Below are 13,282 nucleotides of genomic sequence, written 5' to 3'. Positions count from 1 at the left end.
AGCATTGTAAAAGGTGAATTAACAGAGGCTTTGAAAAGAGTTGCTGTTGGAAACAAACAAAGAGTAGATGAAATTAAGGAAGGTGTAAAAAAAGTACAGGTTAAAATAGCGGCTGTAGAAGCTGCATGTGAAACTGATCAGAAAGTGTTAGCCAGCAAAATCAGTTCTGAATCTGACAAATGCATGAATGAAGTAAAAACTGTGTCAGAACGAGTGGATGAGTCTGCTAAAAATGTTCTTCAGCTAACTAACCAAGTAGAAGAGGTGGAAAGTAGGTAGGATCAGCATGACGGTAGACTATGTCAAGTTGAAACTAATCTCAAACATGGAATTAACAGCAGTGGGTGTAGCTTTGTGTTAGAATCATCTGAAATTTCATATGTCACTAACAGACAGTTTCTGCAGTAACTTCAAACGATCTCAGCAGTGGCTGTTTAAAATTCTTTTTCTTGTACATGAATGTAGGTTGTGTAATATTTCGTGGCACGATGATCTGGCCAAAGTGTTACAGTTAGAACCTGCTTTAGTGATTAAAATTCTTCTTTGGATTGTACCGCGTTATTATAAAAAGCACTTCAGTTATAAACGACAAGACCGAAGTTTCGATCGTATTCCGACGACCTTCCTCAGGGTAAGACTGATTTTGCAGGAGGAAAGAAGCTTCTATTTATTCCCGATAATCGGTGTCTTGTGAAACTTCATTGGCCACAGAATGTAATAGGATGGTGATAACGAAATGGAGAGGTAAGGAAGGAAGCTATACGTGGACTACCTGGCTATAAAATGACTGATAATAGTCTGCAAATCAGCGCTTGGCTTATGGTGCACACGTTTCCTTCCCAATGTAAGCGTAGATATACTGCCAGTCACTCTACAGGTCTTTGCTTAGGCCAGAGCCTCTTAGGGTGTTTGCACCATCGCATCGCCCAGTGCAGACAGTGCAGAACACAGATTCGCCATGTTGACGATGGTGCAATCCCCCATTCCCCGACTTTACGCATTAGCGTTTTCTTTCTTGCCTTTCTCCAAAGGTTCACCAATGGAAAAAAATTGTAGTAATTTCTGGTGAGGTCGTCGGTCTCTAGGCTTACACTCTACTTACGGGGCTCCGGAAAGGCTCAAAATCATGAAAAGTTCAATTTTTACTTTTTCGCGTTTTCTGAATCTGCAGACTATTACCTTTTAATAGATATATAATTTATTCAATTTCGAAGACTACAACTATTTTTAATTTTTTTTTTGAAATGTGTTCTACATGGGCGTGACCCACTGTGGCGCTGTTAAACTGCTGTCAAATGGTGTTACTATTACCGTCCGTGTTCATCAGGTACATTTTAGTGATGTGAGATAAAGTATGTGTTGTGATGGTTCAATATATATCGCTGGTGTGATTGTCGATTGTTTCATGTTTATTTACTCTGTCGTTATCTCGAAAATATTCGTAATTAATTCTGTTTCTTGAGTCTCTGTTTTGTTGAAGTATAATAATGAGTAAAAGTAAAGTTATTAGAAATCCTCTGAAGACTTTTAAGAAAAGGAGAAATGTTGGAAAGCCAAAGGTATGTGTTATTATGGGAATGAAGATAGGTTCTAACATGGTACGAGCGATGCTTGCTTTAGACAAGGAACGCCTTCGGGCTGCAGACAGGGCTGTAAAGAGTCTAGAAATACAAGCAAGAGTAAACAGGAGGAGGAACAAGAGGAAGCTGGAGGAGGAGTTTGCAGAGGATGAAGATAATCCATCCTATGGTCCTGGAATGCACTTTAATCCAATCTTTGTCGCTCGATTCCCAAAACTTTTATTTTCTCATACTAATTACATGTTTTCTAAGGATCTTCCAAACATATTTGTTTCAAACTTTCAGTAAATGTTACACAGTACCTTCTGCATAATTTAACACAGCCTTTTTCCAAAAAACTGTATATTTTTGAATATATAAATAAAAAATTGCAAAAAAATGTTGTGAATTTTCATTACAATTGAAAAAAATCATCTTTAATAACTGAACTAAAATTTTGTAAAATCCCTGTGTTAAGTTGTAGCCCATATTCCAATAAATCATCTGTAAAAAGTTCAACTTCCTACCTCAAATACTTTGTGAGGAAAGATGTAATTTATAAGCGTTATTTTAACATTGCAAGTATAGGGCGTTCCGGAGCCCCTTAATCTAACTCAAACTAACTTACGCTAAGAACACCACACACACACTGACACCCACGCCGGATGGAGGGCTACAACCTCCGACAAGGGCAGCCGCGCGAACCGAGGAAAGCCGCCTCAGACGCGCTGCACTTCATATCTGTGTTCTTTGTCATTAAAAAATGTTTGTGAAGTGGGTGGAGAGCTTTGTTTGGTGGAACAAGAGCGTCGATGCAATTATACTACTAAGATCTAGAACAAGGGTTCAGCTTCAAAAAATGGTTCAAATGGCTCTGAGCACTATGGGACTTAACATCTGTGGTCATAAGTCCCCTAGAACTTAGAACTACTTAAACCTAACTAACCTAAGGACATCACACACATCCATGCCCGAGGCAGGGTTCGAACCTGCGACCGTAGCAGTCGCGCGGTTCCACACTGAAGCGCCTAGAACGGCACGGCCACACAGGCCGGCCAAGGGTTCAGCTGACAGCAATTCTAGGGGTATTTATTACATTACAATCAGAAATACTTGCACGCAATATAGTTTTCGTGCAAGTCAAACAGAAAACCTTTCACGTACGCATGTGGATCCAAACACAGAAAGAATCTTAGTTCGTTCTCTGCGCAGCTAAGGAAATTCTTACTTCAACAACCAACAGTAGAACAAGAGGAAATCTTTGGTATTGTAAAAACTTAGGTGTTCATCGGTTTGCAAACCGATTAGTTCGAAACGTTAATAGGGAGGCGTGATGAAGAAGCTTCCACAGGATAGAGTAGCATGGAGAGCTGCATCAAACCAGTCTCAGGACTGAAGACCACAACAACAACAACAACAACAGGGAGGCGTATTTTCAATTGCTATCTAAAAGGCCTTTAAAAACAGATATTGGCTGCAACTTAGTAATTTTCAGTATAAAAACTACAACTAAAACGCGATATGTTTTAATAAACCGGTGTTCTGGATTATCGTTTTTAATGTAATGTTTCACTTATACATTTAACAAACCCGACTTAATTTTACTGTCAGTGATATACCAGCACATTACCTGGAAGCGCTTGCTAACTCATCTTCAAGCAACTGTAGCTCTGCGTCGTAGCCGGCCGGGGTGGCCGAGCGGTTGTAGGCGCTTCAGTCTGGAACCGCGCGACCGCTACGGTCGCAGGTTCGAATCCTGCCGCGGGCATGGATGCGTGTGATGTCCTTAGGTTAGTTAGTTTTAAGTAGTTCTAAGTTCTAGGGGACTGGTGACCTCAGATGTTAAGTGCCATAGTGCTCAGAGCCATTTGAACCATTTCTTCTTCTTCTTCTATTTTTCAAAGCGCGCTCACTCCCGCAAGGATGCTGTGAAACAGAGCCTAGTACCGTTTCGAATGAAGCACTTTTAAATATCCGGACGCCTTACAAAAGGTAAAATTTTTGTGTCACTTACCTAGCTCAAGAACGTGTTGCACACTTCCCTGCGAAATGTTTTTGAGGAGATAAAGTTTACGTTGGAAAGCTTTTATTTTGTCAGCCTTACCATTGATGAGCTTATTTTCTTCTTGGAATATCAGACATAAATAATTTAGGACAGCCATAATATCTGCTAAAAATTCTAAACTAGCTGCAAATTCAGATTCTACAAAAGTGCCTTCGGGCATCCTTTCCCGTAAAAAAAAAACGGGACGACGGAGAGATGTAGTCGAATAATTAGGGAAATCACTTTCCTTTTGCTCAACCAGCCTAGCTCGGCATGTTAGGGGATATCTGGATACTACTCTTCTGATGAAATCAAAACTTCTTTGAACTGACTATGAATGAGCCCTTGAGCGCGAACCAAGTTGACGATACGCACCACTACGTTCATCACGTCTTCAAAACCGGTAATTTATACGGAAAGAGCCCCGTGATGTGCAAAACAATGAGCGAAAGGTCTATTCGGCATGTTAAGTTTCTTCCACAGTAGGCCAATAAAGACTTTAAAATTTTATTTATGGCTGTGGATCAGCAACTGTAAAGCACGCCTTAAGGATAGAAATAATCATTCGTCAACTGCACTAATTTTTATTAAATTAACTTCTTAATAATGAGCAGCTGGTTATAGGAAAACAAGCGTTGTATCATTTGAAAGACAAAGGCGAGAGAGTGTGCCGGACTCGGCCCAGTTCGCTGCTACTAGCGCCACGTCATCGTAACTTGCCTGTGAGTAGCATACAAAGTATTGCGCCATAATCTAAGGATGAAATTAAAAATTGAAGTTGCTTTTCCAGACTTTGTCAACATATGCTTCAGTATATTAATGTTTAACTTGTTAAAGCTCGTATGTTTCCCTAAATACATCTTTCCAGATGAAAAACAAGTCGCGCAAAATAATAAAGCTAGAAATCCAAAAAACTGTCAGAATGTGCAAATGTATGTCAAAATCAACTGCTACAAGTTTCAAATTGATCGAAACAACATTTCGGTCAGAATGAACGTTTTTACGAAAAATTGAAGGCGCTACATATTAGACTTAAAAAGTTGAAAATTCGTGTGAAGCTTCAGTTGGATATAAAAACATTAACCATGGAACCCCATTAGGCTACCTCTAATAGTTTTCAATTGATTTACTAAGAACTGAATTTGGAACAAAAACGTCCTTATTTCTAGTAGATTAAGTATCATTTATATTAATGATAGAAAGTTTTCATTACAGCACAGAGCTATAACAAGTTGCAAGACTTTGATGCAAATACCAATCAATACAAGGTCTTAAAGATGTAGTTCACAGGTCATGTTCTACTGTCAGTTCCGGTCTAAAAGTTCTAAACGGTAAAGTCTAAATGCAGGCGAGCCAAAACTTTTTCTTTGATTAAAGCCAACTTAACTCCACTCATACAAAAATTTCGAAGATTGTAATTTGATTCATGACAGCATTATAGAATAATATTTACAGTAATAAAATAATATTTAGAGTATTATAAAAATAATTACAGGTTGCTACGTCCGCTGCGCCCTTATACGTGTAAATACGGCCTGAGGAGCACTGAGGGCTTACTTCGCACCCAGCTATCAATCGGTCCTTGTCAGTCAAACGCTGGTTTACGCGCTGCCTCGGGTGACGTCACAGCCAGGCTGGTACTAAACGCGTTTTCGGTAAGAATAGAAAGCGAACTCACGAGGACTGTATACCACCCTGGATCGTTTAGATTTCTGAAAAGAGCTATCGCTCTGTCAGCGTTAATGAAACGCCGGCACACGCGCTGCCACGGATGACGTCAGCCAGGTGGCAACTAAACGCATGTTTTCAGTACAAATGGGAAGTGAACTCGCGAGGACTGCACACTGCCCTGGATCGCTTTGATTTCGCGGCCCGTAATGTAAACAAAACCGCGTGGCAAGTGGCGAGCAATTAACTTTGATTGTTAGAAGTCAGGGTGAAAGACCATTTCATGGGAACTTAACGAAGAGGTCGCCTCTGAACTGCTCATAGTGCTGTTTATGATAGAGACATCCTTATCATTATTATTACCAGGAATATTACTATGCTTAAAAATATAATTGAATCAGTTAGAACTCAAAACTTTTATTTATAATCATATTTTGCGATCTCGCTGAGCAAAAAAAGAATAGAAACATTTATGTCAGTGAACAGTAGAAGAATGTGGACTTGCATACTGGAAACTATGGTCAGTATGTTATCCATCGCTTTCTGGTTGAGCACAAAAATATTTTACAGGCCCTCGTGAAATACGGCGCCGCCGCCCCACATGGTGCCTTATTTATATTGCCAAAACCTTTTACTTTAGCTGTGGTAACGGGGAACAGCGTTTCCCAAATGAGTCCTGTTCTTTCACCTGCCATTTCGACCGCTTCTCAGATAAATCCCCTGTAGTAGTGTTCTTTACAGGAATCACATCCAAGATCTACACCGTCACATGAAGGTTGTCGTTCATGCCAAGAGAAAAAAGGGCAGAGTTGCGTCCTAATATCCCTGGACTCATCAAGGGCGACTGAGTACGCTAGGAGAGTGTCAGTTCTGGCCGCCAATTGTTCCTGCAGATTCCTTGCACTGTCGCTGATTCGTCGAGATATTGTCATACTAGAAAGTGGTACTCTACTTTATGCGGGAGCTAATGTAAGATTCCTTGTCTCTACTACGGCCTACGAAATATTCTTTATTAATGGTCCTTACATAAACAGCTTTCCAGCTCTTGCTAAACGCAGAGCAACTCTGTACACTACTGGCCATTAAAATTGCTACACCAAGAAGAAATGCAGATGATAAACGGGTATTCATTGGACAAATATATTATACTACAACTGACATGTGATTACATTTTCACGCAATTTGGGTGCATAGATCCTAAGAAATCAATACACAAAACAACCACATCTGGCCATAATAGCGGCCTTGATACGCCTGGGCACTGAGTCAAATAGAGTTTGGACGGCGTGTACAGGTACAGCTGCCCATGCAGCTTCAACATGATACCAAAGTTCATCAAGAGTACTGACTGGCGTATTGTGACGAGCCAGTTGCTCGGTCACCTTTGACCAGACGTTTTCAGTTGGTGATATGTCTGGAGAATGTGCTGGCCAGGGCAGCTGTCGAACATTTTCTGTATCCAGAAAGGCCCGTATAGGACCTGCAACATGCGGTCGTGCATTATCCTGCTGAAATGTAGGGTTTCGCAGGAATCGAATGAAGGGTAGAGGCACGGGTCGTAAGACGTCTGAAATGTAGCGTCTACGGTTCAAAGTGCCGTCAATAAGAACAAGAAGTGACCGAGACGTGTAACCAATGGCACCCCATACCATCACGTCGGGTGATACGCCAGTATGATGTCGAACACACGCTTCCCAATGTGCGTTCACCGCGATGTCGCCAAACACGGATGCGACCCTCATGATGCAGTAAACAGATCCTGGATTCATCCAAAAAAAAATGACGTTTTGCCATTCTTGCATCCAGGTTCATCGTTGAGTGCACCATCGCAGACGGTCCTGCTGTGATCCACCGTCAAGGGTAAACGCAGCCATGGTATCCGAGCTGATAGTCCATGCTGCTGCAAAGCCGTCGAACTGTTCGTGCAGATGGTTGTTGTCTAGCAAACGTCCCCATCAGTTGACTCAGGGATCGAGACGTTGCTGCACGATCCATTACATCCATGCGGATAAGATGCCTGTCATCTCGACTGCTAGTGATACGAGGCCGTTGAGATCCAGCACAGCGTTCCGTATTACCCTCCTGAACCCACTGATTCCATATTCTGCTAACAGTCATTGGATCTCGACCAACGCGAGAAGCAGTGTCGCGGTATGATAAAGCGCAATCGCGATAGGTTACAATCCGACCTTTATCAAAGTCGGAAACGTGATGGTACGCATTTCTCCTCCTTACACGAGGCATCACAACAACATTTCACTAGGCAACGCCGGTCAACTGCTGTTTGTGTATGAGAAATCGATTGTAAACTTTCCTCATGTCAGCACGTTGTAGGTGTCGCCACCGGCGCCAACCTTGTGTGAATGCTCTGAAAAGCTAATCATTTGCATATCACAGCACCTTCTTTCTGTCGGTTAAATTTGGCGTCTGTAGCACGTCATCTTCGTGGTGTAGCAACTTTAATGGCCAGTAGTCTACTAGTCCTTTCCCTGCACTTTCCACCATCTTCGGGATAAATTAACGGAGGAAGAGGAAATTGAAAGGAGTACACATTTGAGAGAAATACAAACAGAATTGGTTTCGTTTCGCAGTACCCTTAACCAAAATAAACATGATAAAGTACTGGTTAACACCTCATTTGCGATGCAGAATTCTCTTCTGCAAGACTTTGCAACTTCTTCAGTTCTTCCTCTCTGCTAGCCCCTATGGTTTCACTTTACTTTCCCGATTGCAATTTGCTGTAATGTGTTTCAAATGTCGATTTTCTTACACATGCAACTACTGGACCTCTGATAATACACTCCTGGAAATGGAAAAAAGAACACATTGACACCGGTGTGTCAGACCCACCATACTTGCTCCGGACACTGCGAGAGGGCTGTACAAGCAATGATCACACGCACGGCACAGCGGACGCACCAGGAACCGCGGTGTTGGCCGTCGAATGGCGCTAGCTGCGCAGCATTTGTGCACCGCCGCCGTCAGTGTCAGCCTGTTTGCCGTGGCATACGGAGCTCCATCGCAGTCTTTAACACTGGTAGCATGCCGCGACAGCGTGGACGTGAACCGTATGTGCAGTTGACGGACTTTGAGCGAGGGCGTATAGTGGGCATGCGGGAGGCCGGGTGGACGTACCGCCGAATTGCTCAACACGGGGGGCGCGAGGTCTCCACAGTACATCGATGTTGTCGCCAGTGGTCGGCGGAAGGTGCACGTGCCCGTCGACCTGGGACCGGACCGCAGCCACGCACGGATGCACGCCAAGACCGTAGGACCCTACGCAGTGCCGTAGGGGACCGCACCGCCACTTCCCAGCAAATTAGGGACACTGTTGCTCCTGGGGTATCGGCGAGGACCATTCGCAACCGTCTCCATGAAGCTGGGCTACGGTCCCGCACGCCGTTAGGCCGTCTTCCGCTCACGCCCCAACATCGTGCAGCCCGCCTCCAGTGGTGTCGCGACAGGCGTGAATGGAGGGACGAATGGAGACGTGTCGTCTTCAGCGATGAGAGTCGCTTCTGCCTTGGTGCCAATGATGGTCGTATGCGTGTTTGGCGCCGTGCAGATGAGCGCCACAATCAGGACTGCATACGACCGAGGTACACAGGGCCAACACCCGGCAACATGGTGTGGGGAGCGATCTCCTACACTGGCCGTACACCACTGGTGATCGTCGAGGGGACACTGAATAGTGCACGGTACATCCAAACCGTCATCGAACCCATCGTTCTACCATTCCTAGACCGGCAAGGGAACTTGCTGTTCCAACAGGACAATGCACGTCCGCATGTATCCCGTGCCACCCAACGTGCTCTAGAAGGTGTAAGTCAACTACCCTGGCCAGCAAGATCTCCGGATCTGTCCCCCATTGAGCATGTTTGGGACTGGATGAAGCGTCGTCTCAAGCGGTCTGCACGTCCAGCACGAACGCTGGTCCAACTGAGGCGCCAGGTGGAATTGGCATGGCAAGCCGTTCCACAGGACTACATCCAGCATCTCTACGATCGTCTCCATGGGAGAATAGCAGCCTGCATTGCTGCGAAAGGTGGATATACACTGTACTAGTGCCGACATTGTGCATGCTCTGTTGCCTGTGTCTATGTGCCTGTGGTTCTGTCAGTGTGATCATGTGATGTATCTGACCCCAGGAATGTGTCAATAAAGTTTCCCCTTCCTGGGACAATGAATTCACGGTGTTCTTATTTCAATTTCCAGGAGTGTGCATTTGACTTTATCGTCACACCCTGCAAAAATAAGGAAATCCCCACTTGGCTTTAAATGGACTTTCAGGAAACTTAGTTTTTTCGGAGCAGATTGTTCCTTTATTCTAGGAACTGTCTTGCCCTTATCAATGTCAGTATTGAGTAAGCCGCCAATCAAGATACCCGGCAGTGCACGACGGCGACTTCACCACGGAAGCCCAGTTGAGGCGAATTGTGCTGTTGGACCCATACATGGTGCATACACTCCCTGCACCGCGCTTTGCACGGGCGTGATTTTCCGTGTGGAGAGGCCCCCTGGCTTAGGCTGTGGCGTCCGTGCTCGGTACGGGATCTTCCCCATATTTTGCGTTGGCTTATTTACGACTCTTCCGCCAGCACACGGGCTTCCTGGGGCATGGCAGGTTTTCCAATGTCACGGTGGTATTTCCCGACCGCTGGCTTACTGCGCTGTAGTAACCGCAGAAAGCGTCATAGCTGATTGGCCTCCTTGTCTCACCTACGTAGGCAACTCCCCACTCACGACGTAATTCATGTGCTCAGGCAATAGTACGTCTCTTCACTGCGTCCTTGGTGGAACGTATGATGTGATGTAGTAGATCCTGTGGCTGGTGGGCAAAACCGGTATGAAACCTCGTCAGCGGAGAACGTTACCTAGCCATTCACGGACGCTCCTCGCATGTGTGAAGTGCATTAGCGCGAGCTTCCCTTCCTTGCCTTCTTCTCTTGTTTTATTCTGGTTGGCTTTGGCTGTGTTTCTTATTATGTAGTTCTCAGAAAGTGTTGTGTAGCACCCTCAGTTCTTCTTTCATATTATTAGTATCACTTATGGTTCAAATGGCTCTGAGCAGCATGGGACTTAACGTCTATGGTCATCAATCCCCTATAACTTAGAACTACTTAAACCTAACGAACCTAAGGGCATCACACAACACCCAGTCATCACGAGGCAGAGAAAATCTCCGACCCCGCCGGGAATCGAACCCGGGAACCCGGGCGTGGGAAGCGAGAACGCTACCGCACGACCAGTATCACTTATCTGGTGGGTTTCGACCAGTCAGCGTTTGCAGACCAGAATACTTACGAACTTGGCGATTGTGGCTCTCCGCGAGCGGATACCGACTTTGTGGCTTGACGTTTGGTACTCTTTCACTTGATTCACTTTTCACACACATTGCAAACCCACAGCGACACGCACACATACTAAATTTTAATTTTTGCCGAGGGCATTTGATCCCAACGTCCAAGAAGCAAATTCAAATATTCCCAATCTTACACTTCTAGTCGACCTTTTCGGGAGCTTTCGATTGGTAGTCAGACGAATGTCAGAACTGCAAGTCCCGAAATATTCCTTGTTAGCATTCCCCCTGCCCTTCTCCCAAACAGCCCAGACATTCGGCTGCAAACGATTGCAACTCCTTAATGGGCCGCATCCAAACAGCACCCTCCACCGCTTTCTGTGTAGAATGAAAGACATATGGAAGTATGACTCAAGAAATACAGCGTGCACGATGATAACGAGGACAGCGTAATTTGGGATGGAAGTTAAGACAGTACTGACAGTGTTGAAATAAATGGTGTCAGAGAAGTTAACAGTGACATCAGCCGCCGTTTTGATAAGAAGCCTTCCTCTCCTGTGTCGCTTACCTACAGTATAATCATTTATCAATATTATAACAAGAACAAAAAATCCGGATAACTACGAGTAGGAGTCGAGCATCGAGAGTTCCGTACAAACTTTATTATGTACACAGGCAGTTCATCCATCCCGGGATTACAGTTCGACGGTTTTTCCCTCCAATCATATCGACATTGGAGAGATATCAAGATGTGTGACGTAAATGGCACTATATTTTGGTTGCATTGACATAGAAGCTTAAATCTTTTACACAGGAACGGAACAGTAGACTTTAATATGTGGTATGAACTTCAGCTCCATATGTATTCTCGTTCCTGAGAAAAACGGGTCTTACAATACAGCCGGGCAGGTGGATAACAAATGACAAACTATTGTGTTCTTGTGTGGTATAATTACAAATTAACAATTTTCAAATTTTTCCCCTTTCATGCACTGTGAAGCCTTGCTTCGTGCCTAATTGCACGATTCTAGGTAAACGGGATGCACTTTGTAGGTTTCAACGAGTGATGAGTTTTTTTGCATAGCCATCCTCCGTAGCAAGCACAGAAATATTTTTTTCGTAATGAAAAAACGCCTTCTCTTCCTGCATTGTATTTTATTCTCCCAGATGCGTTTCGTCTTTTTTCCCTTTGAGGCACCATCAGTGGAATATATAATAATACAGATGTGATACATTTTTGTCTTGATATGCATTACTCATAGCAAATGATTCGTTTATAGAGCGGTAGTGCTACCTCCAACTAACAACATGAGAGGAACCGCCAATACCAATTAAAAATGTGAAGAACCTACGTCAACGCTTATTTACATAGAAAGAGAGAAGTGAACTTCTTTGTCTCTACGAACAATACGAATCAAAACAAAACTGTATCATATAAATCTCACTGTTGATGCCTTAAAAGTGAAAAAAGGCGAAATGCGTCTGGGAGAATGAAATACAGCGCAGCAAGAGAACGCGTTTCTTATTTACAAAACAAATATTCCAACGACTGAGTTTGTATCACAAAGTATTTCACATAAATGGCCGTAACTTTTGTGTTACTAAGTTAGAAGCTTAAATGCTTTACACCGTGAATGGATATATATGTGCGTGTGTGAGAGAGAGAGAGGCAAAGGGGTAAGACTCACGGTGATATAATCAAAAATCAACAAATCAACTATCTTCGGATTTTTTGCTACGTTAGTGGCTTATATGCTACAGGCTTTGATCAGAAGGTTTGCGAGTATAAAAATATGTGATATAAAGGGCCGTATCGTTTGACTGCATTGATGTAGAAGCTTAAATTTTCTACATCGGGCCGGCCAGGGTGGCCGAGCGGTTCTAGGTGTTTCATAGGGGACTGATGACCACAGATGTTAAGTCCCATAGCGCTCAGAGCCATTTGACAATTTATTGTAAACACAGTGTGCAGATGTTCACCCTGTACGTCCGTTATTTGTCTTATATAACGTAAACCCTTACTCCCCGATAATCCTGAAGGTTTTATTGGTTCATCGGTCCCACGTAGCACCAAGAATAAGTGAATGAATAAAAGATTGGTGCACTGTACCTCTTCTTGCCCGGGGCTAACATCGGTGAAACGGCATCCGTCGAGCTGGTCCGTGTTCTCTTCATTCAGCTGGCTACAGGTGAAGCTGCTCCAGTCGATGTATGTCGGGGCAAACGGGACAGCTTCGTAGCGTCCAGGTAGTAGCAGCAGCAGCAGAAGCAAGAGCGACGACGACGCCAGGTACACGGTGCTCACTGGAGCCATGCTGCAGGCTCTCTGCAGCTGTGACTGAAGGCGTTCCCGCCAGCTGCCGAGAGCGGTTCTTCCCCGCCAAGGCTAGCGGGCAGAGACGAAGGTCATTTCCTTGGCGAGCCTCGCGCATGCGCTCCGTGCGCTGGGCAGTAAACAGCAGCGCCGTAACGTTTCCCGACCTGTACTCGCCTCCGAGAGCGTCTACGCCAGGCTGTTCCAGCGCGTCGGCTCCGCTGTGAGCCGCGGAGCGCTCCCTTCTCCAGGGAGCCGTGTCGCGTGCTGTGGCTATTCAAGTGGGCCGGCACGCAGGCACGGCTGGCTGAGGCAGGCGGCAAGGCAAGCGTTTCGATGTGCCAGCTGCGTCTTCCAAGATCGACAACCTCATACTCTTAGCTGCTAAGACGTGGTGA

General features: G+C 44.7%; 1 protein-coding gene across 1 annotated transcript in view; it reads right to left on the bottom strand.

Moving 5' to 3' along the window:
• Positions 1-12,901, bottom strand: part of LOC126094749 (toll-like receptor 4) — a 150,948-nt gene extending 138,047 nt beyond the window's left edge. Inside the window, exon 1 of the mRNA XM_049909303.1 lies at positions 12,681-12,901. Coding sequence (XP_049765260.1) covers positions 12,681-12,884 — 204 coding nt within the window. The 5' untranslated portion in view covers positions 12,885-12,901. The remainder of the gene's footprint in view (positions 1-12,680) is intronic.
• Between the last annotated feature and the right edge of the window lie 381 nt (positions 12,902-13,282).

The sequence above is a fragment of the Schistocerca cancellata genome, chromosome 1 (genome assembly GCF_023864275.1).
Source record: "Schistocerca cancellata isolate TAMUIC-IGC-003103 chromosome 1, iqSchCanc2.1, whole genome shotgun sequence".
Lineage (NCBI taxonomy): Eukaryota > Metazoa > Arthropoda > Insecta > Orthoptera > Acrididae > Schistocerca > Schistocerca cancellata.
Note: the sequence above shows the minus strand (reverse complement) of the source record. Positions and strands in the feature narration are given on the sequence as shown.